Raw genomic sequence first — 20,692 nt, 5'->3', positions numbered from 1 at the left:
CAACATCTTGTGATTCTGGGCAAATGATTTAATCTCCTCGTGCCTAACAAAAATGAATGTTTCCTTCTGTAACGAAACTGGTGTTCATGTAAAGCGCTCTGATACCTGATTCGGGTCTGGTTCGCGCTATAGAAAACTCAATAAAAAAAAAGTATCAGTCTGTGTACAAGTGCTTAATTTGTGACTGTGTTTGCCAGTGCTTGGCCCTGGCCCTTATTTCTCAACACCAGCAGTTATATTTCTGACAGACTATCACATGGTGCTGCTGCCTATGGATTTGTGATTAAGGCATATCAGAAGAAAAATTAAAATAATAGCACCTCATGTGGGCCATACCTACAACTTTGGAGACATGGAATAATCCAAATTGTCACATTTGTTACAGCGTGATGGCTAGCAGGTAATGATGGCACTGGTATTTTGCAGCGCTGGCAGAGTGAGGGTGTGTACGTTACATTTGCCACCCATGAATTACCTTGGTCCCTGGAACGTAATTTTTTTCAAATTAAGCACTACCCTCAATTTATGATTCACCTTTAAGTGAAACCAGTAGCATAAGTGCTCCCTTTGTGCAAATACAATTTTTGGGGAAATATGTGTTGTAGTATTTCTTCGCAGGACATTACAAGTAAATGGCCTACACTGTAAATTAATATACAGGGACAGCTCCACTGGTCGACCCACTGGCTCCGAGCCAGCAGGTGAAAATAAAACAATTACCTAAATTATTTTATTTTTCCTTTTCCGGGTCTGAGCAAGCGCATTCAGGGAGTGACGGGCCAAGGCATGGGCGGGGCGAGGAGGAATGCCATATGCACTCTCTAAGTGTGCATATGTGTTTGGCTGGCCGTTTCAGGCCACACAAACACATATGCGCACTTAGGTTTCTCCAGCCCAGCTGCATTCTCCGGGCTGGAGAAACACCACAGACTCCCTGGTGTGAGCAGAGCATTTTTTCATACCGCTCATAACAATCCCTGCGCTGCTCTCACATGAGAGCAGCATGGAGATTGCACAGGGATTCGGTCCCAGTGTATGCTGGGAGCCTGGGACCAGAAAGGGAAGACAGAGGCGCAATGCGGGAGGTAGCCGCAGATCCAGCTAAGTGTTTTTAGTTTTTATTATTAACCCCTGCACGCTCCCCGTCCAGCATTTCCCCACACCCCCTCCACCCGCGCACCACCTCTTCATTGTGCCAGCTGCCACTGTTAATATATAGTTCCATACATTTTACAGTTGCATTTTTAGGGATACATAAAAAGTTTTAGGTCATGACGTTCCAGCTGTAACACTTTATGGAAAATTACATTTTTAACAACACTGTAAAAATCAAAAATTAGTTTTCTAGGCAACAATTATTGCTATAAAGTGTGTTTCCAGGTGGATATGTTACACCTTCAGCAGGAGATCTGGGTCATTCATGATGATGTCCCCTTCCTGTCCGTGCCCTACCTTTCTAAAGCCAGATCACGGACATGTGTCTTGCTTTTTTCCCCGCTGCCGTCTCCTCCTGTGGATTACCTGCTGTCCCTGGTCTTTCCTATCCTGACTTTCGTGTTCGCTAATTTACTCTTGTATTATTTATTTATCCATTATGTAACTACTGTGAAACTTTTACAACTTGTAACTCGCTGTGTCCTTATGTTAAGTGCTCTGATACCCCCGGGTCTAGCCAGCGCTATCTAAAACTCAAGTAAATAAATAAATAAAAAAAGAAAGCGTACTAGGTAGGAGTGGATGTCAGGGACTTATATTTGTTTCCTGCTTGACTGGCAGGCAGCCCAGGATCACGTACGACACTCTCACTCTTCCGATGTCGCGTGGAGGCCTTGGCGCTCCCGACTTTAAACTCTACGCTCTGTGTGCTCAGGCCAGTTTTCTGCATTTTTGGCTTCACCCCACTCCTTTTCAGCCACATGTGGCGGTAGAGGCTGACCTTGCTGCCCCGAGGCCGCTTACCACTGCCCTGTTTGCCCCAGCCAAACTCCCACGCACTGAGATTGACACAGTCGAGATCCTACGCTGGGCCTGGGAGGGACTCCGCTGCTTTTCCGGTGCTCCTATGCTTTCGGCAAACACGATGCCGATCGCTCAACATCCGGCTTTCCCTCCTCTACAGCCCTCCGGAATGGTTAAACATGCCACTCGCCTGGGGTTGACTACAGTAGCGGATCTCTACCCGGTGAACACATTCTTCTCTCTCGCTTAAGATTCTGGTCCTTTAGACACATTACTATATTATCAACTCAGGGCATTCAGCAGGGAGCTACATACCCCGTTCCACCAGCCTCCCCCCTCAATGGCCGCTCTGGACTTCCTATACTCGTCTTCCTCCCCTCAGAAGTTGGTGACCGAACTTCACACCTTTCCGCTGGCAGCTACCACCATCCCCACTGACCGTGCACGGGTGGCATGGAGCGAAGACCTTGGTGGATTTACTGTTGCAAACTGAATAAGCGATTCTCCCCAAACTACCACCTGCGCCTCATTCATTTGAAATATTTGCATAGGCTCTACTGTACTCCCTTTCAGTTGCACAAGTTGAGACTCATCCCCAGTAATAGATGCCTGTGCTGCTCTGTACTTGCAGCAGACTTCTCCCACCTTGCTTGGCTGTGCCCCAAGGTCTCCGCTTACGGGTGTGAGGTCTGTGCTGCTATCTCTGAGATCAATTCATGGTTGGTACAACCCGACCCCCCGCTCTGCCTCCTAGGCTTTGTTAAATTCTGTCCGACGCCTCCCGCCGCTTGATTGCCATGTTCATTGTCCTCACGCAACGTAGGGTTTCCATGTGCTGGGGCCGCAAACCTGCACCTAAGTTCGCTCATTGGCTCAAGGATGCATCATGCTGCCAGGATCTACTGTCTGAATTCTGGATCTTATGCCAGCTACATCTCGCCCATTCGACATATGGGACCCTCTTGTGTCTTACCTCCTGGGCCATACCTCCCAAAGCCCAGCAGCTGCTCTCACGCTCCCTGCCGGCGGTGTAGGTCAGTAATTGGCCTCCCCCTGTCCTTACTCCCTTCAGCTCGGTCCGTCCCTCCTCCCGCAGCTTGGGTGCCTCTCATCAGTTCCTGTTCACTGTCCTGGTGCTCCTTCGTTATATCTGCCAATGTTGTTGCTTTCTGATGATTTGTACTATTGGTCAACCTTGTCATATTCAATAGTATTCATGTATATGGTGCCCTGATTCGGTGCAAGTATGTAACCTTTCTATGCAATCTTGTCAATAAAGGTTTTTGAAAAATTTAAAATATAATAATAATTGTTTCGTGGGTTTCCCTTGACGCAAGTACTTTTTCTATTAGCAAAATGTAAAAAAAATATGTGGACTTCTCGCAGGAAGTCCTCACTCTGAAGTGTCGGTCCTGCTTTCATTGGAGTCAAAGCTGTCTTACTGAGGTAGACATTGTGGGACACAACTTTTTCAGGAAATTATGCTGCCTAAATGATCCTATGTGCATACAGAAAAACAGTAAATGTACCCAGAGTGCTCTGCGGCCTGTGGGGCCTCACTGAGGTAGTATGTTGGGAAGGAATGAACGATGGTTCTTTAGGCCCTGGAAGGAGAAATAACAGGTGTGATTATCAGGAGCTCCCAGGCGAAACAGCATCTTAGGTTGCAACAGAACGTGCATTTCTTAAACTCGGGGATGAGGTACACATGCAAATTCGCTTGTGAAAATTGCCAAAAATGAATACAAATAAAAAGAGGCCATATCCTTGTATTTGCTCAGCGTTGAAATGTACACAAGTAGGACACATGCAGTCCGATTAGATATAAATCGTGAGCAGATGGAGAGGTTCTCGGACAAGCAGGATGCCAGTTAACAGCCTTACGATCCTGAGAGAAAAGGCAGAGCATTCCCATGAAAAGTCTGAAAGCAGATGGAAGCAGCATTCCCCCTTGTGCATCATGGCAAGGAGCTATGAAATGGCAATGGCGAGGATGACACCGTTTTCACTGACAGAAGAAAGACATAAGTCACCAGTTGTTCACTTTTGTTTACCATGAGTTGCCTTTGAAGGCCGTTGAGGAGCACGAGTGGGTTTTGTTGTGGCTGGTGTAGGGCTGATCCAATATACTATTATGAAAAAAATGTGAATTACAAAGAGAGTACCATTACTCAAAGTGTGTCCTAGAGATATGCGCACCGCCTATCTGTTTAAGAACAACCTTGTACAAAAAGCCATTTGCCTATTTGATATAATGACTTATTATCATATTAATTTCATGGTGAACATTCATGCATCTCTATGAGGGAAAACTCCAAAGATGCTACATTACATTGCACTGTATTCATTTAGATTTTGCAGTAGTTTCTAAATCATTACACAGTCGGCTGCAACATTTTCTGAAACAACTACTGTGGATTTCTTAGGCGAATTTTCCTAGAATGATTTACCTTGCCGTCAGAGATATATCAAGCAGAAGCTATATGTAACTTACAAGAAATGCTTTCTAACGTGTGTCCTCCAAATGGCTAATTGCGCTTCGTCGACTTGTTTTTAAAGCAGTGCGGATTTCTGTATTCGGGTGAGTGATTGTACTGGGAAACACAAGCACAATTCTATGTCAGGGCAGGAGGCTCCGATTATGCTTTCTCATTTCTTTAATGAAATGCTCAGCAGCCAATAAAAAACAAAACTACATTTCCCATGAACACCAGGGAATGAACATAGAGATGATGCTATAAAAGGTCCAAACATTAGTCTTTCTTCCTCTTTCTTTGCTGCTCCGCAGCCAGTTAAGTCTCTTTAACTTTATTCTGCTTCAATTGCTGTTATTGCTATTGCTTGATATTGATATTCATACACTTGCCTTGTCTTGTGGCTTTGCTTTTAGTGCGCAGTGCTTTTGTATGGTTCTGGTCCCGGTTCCTCCTGCGGTGTTTACCGGTGTTTGTTTCGTCCGTTGGCGACGTGTTTGTTGGGAGCGTGGGTTCACCTCCCTGCACCTGGCCGTTTGTGCCCGGTTGCTGTTTGTGGAGCGGGAGCAGGGGTCGCCAGCTCACACGGGGAGCGCGAGCGCTCTCGAGCCGGTGTTCAGTAGCGACAGTGTCGCGCATGCGTACTGCATTATTTCCGGTTTGAGGCTCTTTTTCCTCACGCTGGTTGAGTGAAGGACCTCTTTGACAGCGCTCACGCCCACAGCTCTGAACTTTCGACCCTGTTCGACGCCAGAGCACAGGAAAGTGTTTTGGTTGTTACCTTGTGCATAGGCTCTGCCTAGAGTGGTATTTTGTGGCAGGCTTGTCTCCCTCCATGTGTACTTGTTTTTTCTTGAGTTTTACCTCAAGTTAGCCTGCTTGGGGTGTTCACTCCCCCTTATTTGTATCTTTGATACTCCATATTGTTTCAGTCATCTTGTGGGCTCTGAATCTTTGCGCCCCTGTGCAATGGCAGATTATTATGAGGATGACGATGACTGCTTCTATCATGAGGAAGAAGAGGACACTCTTGAATATGATCTGGTGGAGGAGTTAGATAAGGGTGTGCAGTTGTCTATCAACAAAGCTCTTGTTCGGGCTATCAATCCCCTGAAGCGCCACCTGAACCAGTATGCGGTGCAACAGGGTTGGTTGCCTCCTTCACAGAAGACCGCGAAATCTCCGCATAATCCTCACAAGTCGGACTTTCAAAGACTGGCAAAGACGTTGAGTACGGAGGCGTCCAAGTCTTCCGTTTCTCGTTTTCCTGAGGACTCCGAACATGCTCAAGCCTCTTCTGGTACGGACTCTCCTCCCAAGAAGCGACTCCGCAAGGAGCATTTTGTCGACGCACCTGAGCGTCCCACCGTTTTGAATTTTGAGCCTGAGGACATTGTTCATCCGAACTCCTCGTCGTGGTTGTCTGCTCCGGCAGTGGCCGCTTATTTGGAGGCTCATATTCGTCAGCCTTTTGAGGCGTCGGTTCGGGCCAGGCTCTGTTCCGAATGCCCTAGGCCTGACCTTGCGGACCACCTGGCCGAGACCCCTGAGGTGGATCCGATGATGGTCACTTATCTCAAGAAGTATGCGAAGGACCCAAAAAAGGGTCTGGACCGTTCCTGGCGGTCAGTCCAGGATAAGTTGCTAGACTTACTTGGTCCCCTGTCCAAGATTCTGAATTTGGGTTTCAAGGCGAAGGAAGCCTCGGCCCTCGTGGACCCGGATGAACTCATTGAGTGGGCGCAGAGGGCAGTCTGTCAGCTGGGAATGTTAACTGCGCAGTTTCTGCGGAACGGCGTAGGTCAATTCTACTCAAGTTGGATCCAAAGTTGGCGGAGTTGGCGACTTCGGAGGCGGGTCCTGAGGCACAGGGCCTTTTGCTTGGTCAGCCGTTCCTGAAGGAACTAACGAAATTTGTGTCCGCCTTCAGCGGCATTGATAAAGCCCAAGCCTCCTTACGCCGGGCCATGCGTCCGGTTTTTACCAAGGCCGGACGACGACGGGGACGATCGTTCGGCCGTGGGTCGCAGCAGCAGTCCCAGAGAGGAGCCTCGCAGCAGCGTGGGGGCCACTATGAGTCAGGATACTCCACTCGTGCCAATTTCTATCCGTCACGAAAAGGAAAGGGCCAGTACGGAAAGGGCCGATCTGGCGGACAACAAGGCCATAACCAAGATGCCGGCACTACAGGTGAGCCTAATTCAAGCATGCGATGTAATGCTGGGGGGCAGAGTGCAGTTTTTCCTACACAACTGGCGCTTGATCTCCACAGATGCCTGGGTGCTAGAAACCGTACAGGGTTTCAAAATAGAGTTCTATCACCCAGTGCATCAGACCCGTCTTCCCCCTCCTATTCTTTTTTCCCGTCCCGCTCAAGTTTGTCTCTCAGAGGAAATCGAGGTTCTCCTCAAAAAAGGAGCGATTGTTCCAATCGAACGCCATCCAAAGGGTTTTGTCAGTTCAGTCTTTCTGGTCGAGAAGAAGGGAGGCGGGTCTCGCCTGGTTCTCAACCTGAAAGACTTCAACAGCGGGGTAGTGTACAGGCACTTCAAGATGGAAGGCATCCATCTCTTACGGGATCTCCTTCGGGAAGGGGACTGGATGGTCCGTCTGGACCTGAAGGATGCGTACCTATCAATCCCGATTTACGAGCCTCATCGTCGATTCCTCCAGTTTCAATGGCTGGGGCGTTGGTACGAGTATCAGGTTCTCCCATTCGGCCTTTCGTCAGCACCATGGTGCTTCACGAAATTGCTGAGGCCAGTTGTGGAACATCTACGTTCCCGGGGAGTCAGACTGATCATATATCTGGACGACATTCTCCTTATGGCGGATTGCCCACTCAGGCTTCTGCAGCATCTGGAGTGGTCCATCGAGCTCTTACAGTCGCTAGGTTTTCTGGTCAATGTTCAGAAGTTGGTTTTGACCCCCTCTCAATCTATAGATTTTCTGGGCTTTCGGATAGACTCTGTGACTTGCCAACTTCTCTTACCAAATCAGAAGCTTCGCTACATCAAGAGGGAATTGACGTCTGTTATTTCCAAACAGACTGTGTCGTTGAGGTCATTAGCTCGTGTGGTAGGCCTTCTGGCGTCCTCCATTCAGGCGATTTTTCCGGGTCCTCTACACTACAGAGCGATGCAACGCCTGAAGATTCAGCATCTCCGCAAAGGTCTCCGCTAGTCGGATCAGATTCCTCTTTCGGAGGAGGTGCGGGGGGAGATGCAATGGTGGCTGGATCACATGGAGGCCTGGAACGGTCGAGCCCTGTTCGGTTCATCCCCGGAACTGGTGATCGAATCCGACGCCAGTCAATGGGGTTGGGGAGCCCGTTGCGGATCTGTCTCGACGGGGGGACGTTGGTCACCCCAGGAGTTGTCTCTCCACATAAATTGTCTGGAACTCCTTGCGGGTTCCTTTGCGATCAGGTGTTTCTCTCCCCTTCAGACGAATTGTTGCATTCTTCTTCGAATGGACAATGTGTCTGCGGTCCGCTATGTCAACAAGCTGGGCGGGACTCGGTCCAAAGTGTTGGCGGAGATAGCCAAGGATTTCTGGCATTTTTGCCTCCAACGGAAGATCACGGTTATTGCAGAGTATCTTCCGGGTTGCAACAATCAGATTGCGGACTGGCACTCCAGACATCTTCGGGATTTCAGCGACTGGAGGCTTCATCCTCGAGTCTTCCGTGCCATTCTTCGGCAGTGGGGCCAGTGTCACTTGGATCTGTTTGCCTCTCGCCTCAACGCGCAACTTCCCCGGTTTTACAGTTGAAGACCGGATCCCCAGGCTCTGGCCACGGATGCTTTCCTGCAACAGTGGCCCTTGACTCTCTGTTATGCGTTTCCCCCATTCCTGATGCTTCCCAGGGTGTTGGCCTATACCAAACGGTTTCGGTCAGAGTTGATTCGGATTGCTCCTCTGTGGAGGGCTCAGGCGTGGTTCCCAGTTCTCCTGGAGATGTGTTGCGCGCCTCCTCTCCTTCTTCCCCTGAAGTGGCTGTTGCGGGATCCTCTCGGGGAGCCGCATCCCCTCATTCTGTCCGGCTCTCTCCAGTTGCTGGCATGGCGAATCTCGGGGATCGTTGGTCGGTCCCGGGCGTTTCTGGCGACGCTGCCAAATTCATTAGTAACGCCTGGTCTCCCAATACTCACAAGCGATATCGAGGGGCCTGGAAGCGCTGGTGTGATTGGTGTGTTCAACGGGAGGTTGATCCCGTTTCAGTGGATGTCAGTATGATTATTAATTTTTTGACCTCTTTGGCCACTTCAGGTCTAGCATATCAAACTGTGAATAGTTTTCGTTCTGCTATTTCTGCTGGTCATGTCCACATTGATGGTAAGCCTGTTGGTGAACATCATTTACTTTCCAAACTACTTAAAGGGATTCGTCTTGCGAAACCTCCTACTCCTAAATATGTTAATTTATGGGATGTTTCTGTTGTCCTGAGGTTTTTGGAAGCCTGGTCTTCGAATCTTTTACTGTCTCGTAAACAGTTGTCTGCGAAATTGGCCATGTTACTGTGTCTAGTGTCTTGCAAGCGCGTTTCTGATATCCGCGCCTTAGACCTTGCGGGTCGCAGTTTCACACCCGAGGGTGTTACGTTCACTCTCTCTAGGAGGACTAAGTCTAATACTTCCTCCATTACGTATCCTTCTTTTCCTGATCATCCCAATCTTTGTGTTGTCCAGTGTTTGAAGGATTATGAGGTGAGTACCGCTTCTTTGCGTACGGACATGCAGGGTCAATTGTTGATTGCCTTGCAGAAGCCTTTTCGCCCTGTTACACCGCCACTCTGGCTCGCTGGGTGCGCTGGCTCATGTCTGAGGTAGGCATTGATGTTTCTGTGTTCGGGGCACATTCTGCGAGAGGGGCAATGGCCTCTAAGGCTTTTTCCATGGGTGTTACTCTATTTGATATTATGAAAGCTGCAGATTGGTCTTCAGACACTGTTTTCAAAAAGTTTTATTATAAACCTATTGTTAGTGTTGCTTCTGTTGTGGTGGACCAGCTTTGAACAAGCATAATCGGAGCCTCCTGTCCTGACATAGAATTCAAAATTTGCAAACATTCGTGACAAGAATTTTCAATTCTATTAAGGACTAGGAGGCGAGGATTATCCCACCCATTGTTATGACTCTGTTACATTGCTGTACTATGTAATATTTGCATACCTTTGCAGTTTTATCCCTCCTTGTTTTTTCCCACCCCCTTGCTTTGGTTTCTCTCCATTATTTGGATGTTACGGCTCTGTATCTTTTTCAGGTTCAGACCAGAAATAATCTTCTTGATCCTCTTCGGGAGCCTCCTGAGTTTCCTGCTTCTCGGACCCGAGATTCCTCCTTCCTCTGTTACAAGTTCCTTTGGATTTCGGCAGCGTGCTTGGAACTGTTGTTGCTGCTTTACTTGGGATTGTTTTTCGATGTTGACCTGTTTCCACAAAGAAAGAGGAAGAAAGACTAATGTTTGGACCTTTTATAGCATCATCTCTATGGTCATTCCCTGGTGTTCATGGGAAATGTAGTTTTGTTTTTTATTGGCTGCTGAGCATTTCATTAAAGAAATGAGAAAGCATAATCCTCGCCTCCTAGTCCTTAATAGAATTGAAAATTCTTGTCACGAATGTTTGCAAATTTTGAATTCTCACTTCATTCGCACTAAACGTGAGCATTGGGCTAGTCTCCGAAGCTGCCATGTTAACATTGACTATACAAATTGAAAAGTGCGATGAATCATTGGTTTTCCTGCGCATCATTAGTACATACAGTCACACACAAGAAAACTGTGTTTAACTTTATACCTTTGATTTTAACCATGAACTGGTGGCATGAAGGAATTAATCAGCACACTCCAAGTTCAATAGCTATCTAGACCTATTAAATTAAATTAAATTAAATTTAATTAAATATACCTTACATTCCTTTGATAGTCTTCATTTGGCAATACAAAATAGAATGTAATCATTTATTGGACTTCAGTCAAATCGTATGCGGAGTGGTTTCAAATTATTTAGCGATCCAGTATCTTGTTTACAGAAGACAGACCCTTCCTTTAATTTAATTCTATAGGAAATTGCAAGCCTCCATTAAGCTGGGTTGCACAGACATTGCTCTTTGCTGTTCAGATGTCATCCTTTCAAGAGCATCACCTGGAGCCTGGCTGGACAGTTTCGGTGCAGCTATTAGCCATTAAAAGATCCTATACTGCTTCACGGAGCTTAACACAGTTTAACAGTTTAATATTTGATAAACCTCCATTTGGAGCTGAATTTCTAAATTAAAAATTAAATAAATGATAATGTGATGTGCTGCTTGCATGAACATTCGGCAAGGAGCAACAGGAGCTAAAAGCAGCTGCCCTAGAGTGGTTAAAGGCAATAAGGACACATATGTAGAAAGCAATGCGTGTGGGTCTACAATATTATACTAAAAGGCGATCAAGAGAAGACCAATGCAAAAAGAACAATAGATGGACAGAAAGCAGAACAATGTTATACATTCACTCCAGTATAGAGATCTGGGCCTAAATCCATCGTTTTTTTGATCACCTTGCCATTCCAGTTTGGACCCAGTTATTTGCAAATCAGTCTTGACCCTGCGCCCAATGGGAACAGTCCAGCCCGAACTGCCAGGCTAGGTCCTCCCTGGACTGAAAACAAGCATCCTAGGACCAGTTTTGGGTTTTCAGCCCTCATCAGCCCGGATAGCTTGACTCCAGTGGCATGAAGAGCACGGAAACCACGTCTGGGCAGTTCGGGATGGAATGTTCCCATGAGACACAGGGTCTAGACTGATTTGCATAGGGCCAGGTCTAAACTGGGGTGACATGGTGAGCAAAAGAATGATGGATTTAACCCAGATCTCTTGACTGGGGGACATGTTTTGTTTTGCTCTGCATTCCATCAATCAATTGTGTCTTTTGATCAAGGGAAGACCATCATACCTAGTACACTGAATGAGTAAGCGTTATCTTCCACAATGACTATACAGCAAAACATTTTTTTAATGTGAACAGTTTGGCTCACTGGAATGAGGGTGTGGGAGCAGACATGTTGGAAATGAGCACCCACATGAGAGGATGTTAACTGCTCGACTTATGCCCTCAGGTATGTATTTGCCATTCTCTCTGACAAGTTGCTGACGATGTGACCTCTGAGTGTCTGTTATTGTCCATGTTTTTAGACTTTCTACATTTTCAACCACCTGCCTTGATACAATTGTTTTGATTACACAAGTGTTTCAGCAAATGCTAAATGTTTCATGGACCAGATGATTACTTATCAGGACGATTTATGAAGGCTGCTCAACTGCAGTCAAACAATACGTTTTAGCATCCATCAAACAATTAGGTCAGATTGTTTAATGAGAGCCCTTGAACTAATTTTGCTAAGAACTTTACTAGCAAAGAGAAGACAATTTTTCCCTTTGGGTGCCAGAGCCAATATCACAACAAAATAATGATCCTTGTATCTAAGCATTGCTGGCACCAGATATATTGAACCAGAATGCGTTGCACCGCATCCATTCAACCAAATACACTTAAAAACATCCAAATGTATTTGATAACATTGTTTTTTTCATTTAAAAATGATCAATTGTGCACACACACCTATGTGCCAAGAAATAGTCCATGACGGTATACAACCTTTACAACGAAACTTTTACAACGCACTACCATTACAACGCAGTCATTACAATGCAAACCATTACAACGCATTGCGCTGGGGGGCGCTCTAGGATAGGGAATATGTTTAATTTACTATCCAACACCTTCCCTAGTGTCCACGGGGACTGGAGTTGGATTAGTAAATTAAACTTTTCACTATCCAGCACCCCAAAGCGCTATGCGTTGTAAAGGCATGCGTTGTAAAAACCGCGTTGTAAAGGCATGCATGGTAAAAGTATGCGTTGTAACGTCATACATCCGTCAATGACGGTTAAACCCCTTGTGCCTCTAATTCAGTTTGCACACTTACTGTCTAAATGTCCCTAATATGACTATAGTCATATAATGCCGAAGCATTTTCCAAATGTCTGTAGAATTAGAAGTGAAAACCTGTATCTCAAAATTAAATCCAGCAGACGGCTGTGAACGACGACGGGAAGGGTAGAATACCGGTCTTTAAATGTAGTGTTAAAGGGGGGGCGTGGTTTGGTCAGCCAACATGGCGGACGCGGCTTGAGTGAGTTCCTGCGTCCACGCCATTAATCCTGCCTCAGTGCAGCACATCGGGCAGCAGTGGGACTGCTAATCAACTCAGAATACCACAAGTGGAGCTGCGGAGTGGGGAGCCGATCGCTGGCGGTGCTCTGACATCGAGGTTCTCCAAGACATGGCACGAGCCGGGCCTGGCGCTGCCAGCCTGTTATCCTGTCCTCGGCGAGTGCTGCTGAGAACTGCAAGGGGGCCGAGTTGGGGCCCCAAGGTGAGGAGTACGGCTAGTGAGGGGGGCTGAGCGTGGGAGTCTAGCGGTGCTCGTTCCCCGGACCTCCTCGCTGACTTGTTATGGCGATAGCTACCTCTTTCCCTGGCTGCCGTCCTGGTCATGGGAGGGCCTCCCGACCTGAGTTGGCTTTTCCGCGTGGAGGGCAGGGCCCGCCTGTGTCAGGGGGCTGGCTGCTGGAGGGATGGCACCGCTGGGCCTCCATGGGGTGGGGGTGAGGGGGTGTGGTGTATCTTTCACTAGACCTGATGCCTATGGTACTTCCACAAACAATAATAACACTACAGTGGATGGGGGCCCAAGGGAATTTAAAGACCGAGCAAAGACATGTTCCCTAACAGAAGTACCTAACACAAGAGTATCAATGGGTCTAGAAAAATAGTGCCTCAGGTGATGCGAAACCAGACTGTGTACTAAGATATCTAATCTAAAAAGAGTGATCCTAACCTAACGAAAATCAGAGAAGGATACCCATCAGTCACCACACGGATCCGCCCTTCATCATTTGGGAATCCTTATTGACCACATGAGTAACGGACTACCGGTGATGTATGAGGACAAGGTGGAACATCCTCCATCAACCAAGTAGAACGTCTGGATGGTTTAAGTACTAATGGTCAGTACACTTGAGTGGGGAAAAAAGGGTGACTGATTTACAGTGCAAGTGAAAAGTGTGAATGAGTGTGTAATAAAATTGGGTGAGGGAGCAAAATGACATTTTATTAGGGTTTCTCCTCACTCCTCCAAAATTAAAAGGGCAAAAGCAGTTTGTAACAAATAACTGCCTAGATGGAACAAAAGCCCAGGTTAACACCAGAACCTGGGCTTCTATGGGAATTCACAAGGGCATATTATCAAGCCCATTATCGCAGCTTTAGCGGCAGTTTCCTGCCGATAAAAGCAGCGATAATGTATCGCCCTTTCTTGATAGTACAGCCCTTTGTTTTTGCAGGACACTAGCAAAGCTCAGGGGTCGGAGTATTCAGAATAAGGCAAGGCAGTGTCCTCAGGGCTGCCCTAATCTAGCCATGACAGAGGATGCAAGAGCAGGTGCACTGTAATGCACAGAACAGAGGGACTTGAAACACGTAGCCATCACAAAAAACAGCATGAATACAACTACTTCAAAGCAAAAGCTCTGTAATTTCTAGTGTGAATAATGGTTTTTTGAAATTTAACTGTAGCTTTCTTTCTAAAAATAATGGTGTTATTTGGAGAAAATGTATATAAAAAACAGAAAGATCCGGGTATCTACAATTGCAGAGTTTGTGTCTCAGACAGGCAGTATCTTTAAGTAATTCCTACGCTGCTTTACCATTGCTTGTCAAATTAAAGACAGTGCCTTCCATGTGGCCAGAGAGGTGCTCTTTTGCCCACATCTCATTGTACTCTCTAACGAGCTTCAATTTTGGACAATATGAGAGGAGTGGAGTGAGGTTCAAACCTGTCATTTTCACCACAAAAACAACCAATGTTTATTAATAAGATAAAATCGAGTAACAAAATGCCTTTGCCAACTTGTGGCCTAATTGCATGATAAAAGGTAAATGAGTTAGTAAAGGAAGGAACTTTGATATTATGAAAATTATCTTTTGAATAAATCAAGGAGATACAACACAGGAAAAATATATTATTCATAAAGTCATGGCAGAAGAATTGTGTCGGTGCAGGTCTTCAGAGATTTCAAATATACTCTTTGACAATATACTAAGGGCTCAATGCATCACAACTTCACTTGGTACCACTCAAAACCTGGGCCAAGTCAGATCTACTAATTGATTCCCAATAAGTTAAGTAGGCATACAACACACAAGAAAAAAAGGCCAGGGCACTAAAATATTGCACTGGTACTGATATATTTATGTAGGGTTGAGCAATTGGTAGTGGAAGAGATGGGAACCTGACCTCCCTAGTTCCCCCGACTTTTGGATGGCCAAAAACACAAGATTCAGATCTGCTCAGCACATACCCATATATTATATAATGTGTATCACAGGATTAATAATCCCAAACCCAAAGTTATTCAAGAACCAATAGACAATCCTCCAAAGAAAATATGCAAAGCTCCACATTTTTTTTATGAAGATAATTGTTTTCTTGTTTATATAATGTTTTGATTGCCGATCATTCATTTAAAATACTATGCAAAATCATAGCCATCATTGCCGACGCGACGTGTTTCGTCTCCATGAGACTTCTTCAAGACTATAAAAATGTGCCTAAGGAAAAGAAAAAAGTGTTTTTTTTATGTTAACCAATATTCTAACAATTTTAAATTGTTATGCAACATTTAAAACTTTACTCTCTTGATCATTAAAAACACTTTTCAAATATACAAGGGGATTGTTCTATTTTTAACAAGAATATGTGTGCATGATTCAAACTTTTCATCTTTTTACTATAATAGTGACATGTGCATCGAGAAAAATACAAGGAGACCCATTTCCATGATACCTGTACAACAAAAGTCTACACTTAATGTACAGCAGCATATTCCATAGCAAGAGGGTAACAAAAACAGTTTTACGGGGTTTTAGATCATCTTGTCTACGTTAATGTAACTTAAAAATAATAATTCATTTTGTTTCAATAGTATTGAGATCACATAGCTGGAAATTATCATTCACATTTAGAAGTTGCCCTTTTCCCTAAATTGAACATTGTCATCAAGCATATCTTCAAATCAAAAATCAAAAATGTATTATGCATACCTTTCATTACTTATGTCTATTCTTGAATAAAAAACCAAAACTAGAGCATCACAGCATTGAGAACTTCAATGGTGAGATGAAATATTCTTATTGAAAGTAAGATCTGGAAAGAAAATGTTCACTGGGTTGTAGTTACCGGCTTCTATTGCAAGAGTATTTAATCAAATGTAGTAAACACAGCTAAAATTTGTGCTAAAATATATAAAAAAATATTTTATATCGTTCAATTTTTTAAAAGTCAAACAGCCATATTCATCAATCTCCCGTTTTGCGAGGCCCTAATAGCGAATTATAGCGATTCGCTATTAAGGACTCGCAAAACGGGATTCATGTAGGATTAGCAAAAATTATTGCGATTCCTACTGATTCCTTATTTGCGATTAGCAAATTGCTAATCGCAAATAAGGAAAAACTCCCCATTCATTCCTATGGGCCAAAAGGCCCATACGAATGAATGGGGAGTATTCCTTATTTGCGATTAGCAATTTGCTAATCGCAAATAAGATTACGATTTGAAGGGTGCCAGGAGTGTCCAAAGGACACCCTGTAGCACCCCTGAAATGTACATTTGAACAGGTGGTGCGCACACACATGTCCAGAGGACATGTGTGTGTGCAACATGCAAAAGTAAAAAATGCACAAAAGTGCTTTTTAAACGTTTATCGCAATTTACCACGAAGTCAGATTTCGTGGTAAATTGCGACCAAATATTGCGAATTTGCAATTTCTAATAGGGTGATGAATTGCATTTAAGGAATCTCTATTAGAGATTCCTAAAATCCAATTCCTCGCAAATATGCGAGTTCGCAAATAGCGATTTTTGCATTTGGGATGATGAATCCCAAATGCAAAAATCGCACTCGCAAACGGCCAGATTCTCAGAATCTGGCCATTTGCGAGCGCAATTCAAGTTCATGAATATGGCTGAAAGTGTTTTCTTTTTACTGGGCCCTTTGTAAATATAATCAAATTTCTCCCAAGGTGGAACAGTTGCCCCTGGTCTGTAACCAAATGAAATAGATATTCATGTCTCTTTCATTAGGTTTTCATATTTTCAACATATAAAAAACGAATCATTATAATTTTAAGCAAGTCACACAGATGACAGTGCTTATTTGATTGTGCTTATTTGACAGTGAAGTGCACGGCCTCGACGAGCATCACTATAAGATGGTCGCCATGACCGCAAATATGGCTATGTAAGCAAGATCACGGCTATAAAAATATGATCAAGCATTGTATATGCCAAAGCTTTTAGGTGTAGGCAGACTAGAAACAAAGTGTTTATCCTTTAAATATATACAACCTTAAAGGATAAAAAGGTAAAAAAAATGGGCTACGCAATATGTGGCAGCTAGGTACGACACGGAAAAAGTAAGATGAATTACTCTACAAATATAGCCCATTTAAGTACAGCTCTAATCGGGTCGACTTACTCTATTTTTGCAGCATTCGGCGTGGTATCTGAAATCGTAAGAGCAGCAAACAGAAATAGTCGCTTTTGGGCTGTGTTTTCCACGCACGGAACCTAGGCGTCATCCTGGATTCCTCACTCTCGATGAACAGACAAGTCAACGCCGTTTCTTCATCTTGCTTCAACATTCTTCGCATGCTCAAAAAAACATTTCGTTGGATCCCCACCGAATCTAGAAAAACGGTCACCCACGCTCTGGTCACTAGCCGACTGGACTACGGAAACACCCTCTACGCCGGTACCACCGCAAAACTCCAGAAAAAACTCCAACGCATCCAGAACGCTTCAGCCAGGCTCATATTAGACATCCCGCGTAAAGAACACATCTCTGGTCACCTGAAAAACCTCCACTGGCTCCCCGTAAATAAGAGGATTACTTTCCGGCTCCTAACCCACGCACACAAAGCACTCTACGAAATCGGACCCGAATGCCTCAACACACGACTGTCCTTCTACACCCCCTCCCGCCAGCTACGATCCTCCAACCAAGCCCTTGCCACTGTACCTCGCATCAACAAAACCACCATGGGAGGTAGATCCTTCTCCTACCTAGCAGCTAAAACCTGGAACTCACTTCCCACTCACCTTCGCCTTACTCAGAACCACCTAGCATTCAGAAAGCAACTTAAAACGTGGATATTTGACAAGTAATTCCCCACCCTTCTTCAAGCACCTTGAGACCCTCTGGGTATGTAGCGCGCTATATAAATTTATTGACTTGACTTGACTATACCCTAAATTGCAATATCCTTCACCTGTGTCTGTTTACACACTAGTCGACATCAATGACGGGTATTTATTCCAGGGTTTAGTACAAAGAAAACGTCGGACATTTTGGAATGGGTTGCAATAAGCGCAAATGTTTGTTTGGAATGTATTCCAAAAAACGCGAATGTCTGCCTGGAGCTGTCAGCTTTATTTAGTGCCAATTGTTAATATATGCATGTGTGCTAATGTTTAACGGTACAATTGAATATTTGAGGATGATAAATTTGATCTCAAAGATTATTTTAAATTCAAAAAATATTTTCATTATAAAAATTGTAAAAAAATGAAAAGTATAATGAGTGAGTTGATCTACCCATAACAATATATCAATCATGATGCAAATTTATTGCATGCAGAGAAAAGAATAAAAATAATTATATAACAGTCATCATAACACATAAAACAAGGTTGGCCATCTTTTTACGGGTTATATAGTAATGCTGAGATGTTATACCCAATTGTGCTTTGTAGTATACAGAATAAAAAGGGCGATGTATATAAAGAACTCTTCAGTTGTCACTATACATAAAAATATAGAAACAAACATTAAATGTGGCATATACTGATCTTGTTTGACACATTAACAATACCAGAAAGGGAACATTTATTTTCCAATTGCTTCACTATCTTTAAATGTGCATTATTACAGAGAAAATGATGCATCTCATTATTGATCTTTAAACCAAATAATACAGTTCGCAAACAGCAAATCCAACGTGCCTCGACCTGTCTTAATTGATTAGTTCTGTCTCCTCCCTTTTCATTGACAGATATGTGATCAATAGCATGGAATGTGATGTTTGCGTTTTCTGGATGTTCTGACTGTATATGGACAGAAACCGGATATTTTTTGTCCTTGTTTTTAATAGCACGAACGTGCTCTTGTAAGCAAGTTTTTAAACTCCACACACTGCTACCTACATAGGCATTATTGCATGAACATTTTATCAAATACACAGTATGTGCTGTGTTGCAATTGATAAATGTGAATGATCATTTCCAGCTATGTGATCTCAATACTATCGAAAGAAAATGAATTATGATTTTTTAGTCACATTAACGTAGACAAAATGATCTAAAACCCATTAAAACTGTTTTTTTACCCTCTTGTTATGGAATATGCTGCTGTACATTCAGTGTAAACTTTTTTGTACAGGTGTCATGGAAATGGGTCTCCTTGTATGTTTCTCGATGCACATGTCACTATTACAGTAAAACGATGATACGTTTGAATCATGCACACATATTCTTGTTAAAAATAGAACAATCCCCTTATATATTTGAAAAGTGTTTTTAATGATCAAAAGAGTAAAGTTTTAAATGTTGCATAACAATTTAAAATTGTTTGAATATTGATTAACATAAAAACACATTTTTTTCTTTTCCTTATGCACATTTTTATAGCCTTGAAGAAGTCTCATGGAGACAAAACGCGTTGCGTAGGCAATGATGGCTATGATTTTGCACTGTATTTTAAATGAATGATCGTCAATCAAAACATTAAATAAAGAAGAAAACAAGTATCTTCATAAAAAAATTTGGAGCTTTGCATATTTTCTTTGGAGGATTGTCTATTGGTTCTTGAATACCTTTGGTCTTGGGATTATTAATCCTGTGATACGCATTATATAGTATATGGGTATGTGCTGAGCAGATCTGAATCAAGTTAATTAGGCACTTCATAACACATCCTGTTTTAGACTGGCTTCGACAATTGTCGAGATAGTGCATCCTATTAGCTGTGTACAAAGCAGCTGATGCAACGACACACTCTATGTGTGCTTTGTCGATTGGCAGACTCCGCTCTGACAATTTTTTCTGGTAAAGCTACTCACAACTAATTGATGCAAAATTTGCCTCTACCATAATGCATTACTGGTATGGAGGGTATCGTACTGAGGGCAAACACAGCGACTAAATATGTTTATCATTGGCTTAGACAGTAGTGTCTACCATGTGTGGATTGTATTTGACCACCTCTACTATGGGGCAACAAACAGTTTGCTCTCACTTTAATTATTGGCAAGGACTATTAAAGACATGCTAGGAGACTTCAGAACTTCCAAGCACTGGCTAAAACCTGTACTAAAACTTGAAAGTATATCAAATCAGCGACTACCATAATGTGTTGCTGGGCTGACTGGTGTTTACGTCAAGTGCAGCCACAAATGTTAATGATATATTATCCTACTTTGCAACAAAGAACATCTTCTTGTTTAAAAGAGGTCCAGGAGTGTAGAAGATAATCTCATGAATGCTTTGTAAATTCTATGTTAAGAAGACTATTTTGGGACAGCTTTTAATATTTTGATGGATATGTTTTTAAGAGAGAATAGGGATAATGAACATTTCCATAAAAATTTGTCCAACTTAAACAGTGCAAACGTGCATTTCGATTAAGGTACTGTATGTCACCATCTTCTGTTGTTCACCTTCACTACATACTTTGTAACCCTCTGCACTGATTTTTCACACTGGAGAAAAAAATGTTCCTGTGTCCCAGATAATTTAAATGGAGTTAGTGAAATTATGACTCCCTGAGAGTTGGCTGATTGATATGTATAAACATTAAAGTTACCAGGGTTAGTTGGAGGAATTTCAGGTATTTCAACGTCTTTGGGTTCCAAGGAAGAGAATGGTGTTTCTTGAAAAGCTGAAAGAGAAAAACTCAAATGTGTGGTTAAATCCCCAAACCTCTCAGTTTAAGAGAGACGTATTCCCATTTTGTGGAAAGGGCACGCTGGAAGTCTGCAGCAAAGCAGAAAGATGTCAGAAAAGGGAATATACATGGTTTCTATTGAAAAGAAAAATATTAGGGAATTCCAGTGGCATGCAGATCAGCAGAAGAAAAAAAAAGTTTGCT

At 43.6% G+C, this 20,692-nt stretch overlaps 1 protein-coding gene across 18 annotated transcripts in view; it reads right to left on the bottom strand.

Moving 5' to 3' along the window:
- Positions 1 to 20,692, bottom strand: part of ABI3BP (ABI family member 3 binding protein) — a 1,784,442-nt gene that overhangs the window by 325,848 nt on the left and 1,437,902 nt on the right. For 16 of the 18 annotated variants that reach the window (XM_086934483.1, XM_086934484.1, XM_086934487.1 and 13 more), the window contains 3 exons: positions 20,408 to 20,482; positions 4,014 to 4,088; positions 3,489 to 3,563 (listed from right to left, as the gene is read on the bottom strand). In XM_086934483.1, the coding sequence (XP_086790609.1) occupies positions 3,489 to 3,563; positions 4,014 to 4,088; positions 20,408 to 20,482 (225 nt within the window). The remainder of the gene's footprint in view (positions 1 to 3,488; positions 3,564 to 4,013; positions 4,089 to 20,407; positions 20,483 to 20,692) is intronic. The other 2 variants (XM_086934492.1, XM_086934496.1) reach the window with 1 other exon arrangement.

This window comes from Lissotriton vulgaris, chromosome 8 (assembly GCF_964263255.1).
Source record: "Lissotriton vulgaris chromosome 8, aLisVul1.2, whole genome shotgun sequence".
Lineage (NCBI taxonomy): Eukaryota > Metazoa > Chordata > Amphibia > Caudata > Salamandridae > Lissotriton > Lissotriton vulgaris.
Note: the sequence above shows the minus strand (reverse complement) of the source record. Positions and strands in the feature narration are given on the sequence as shown.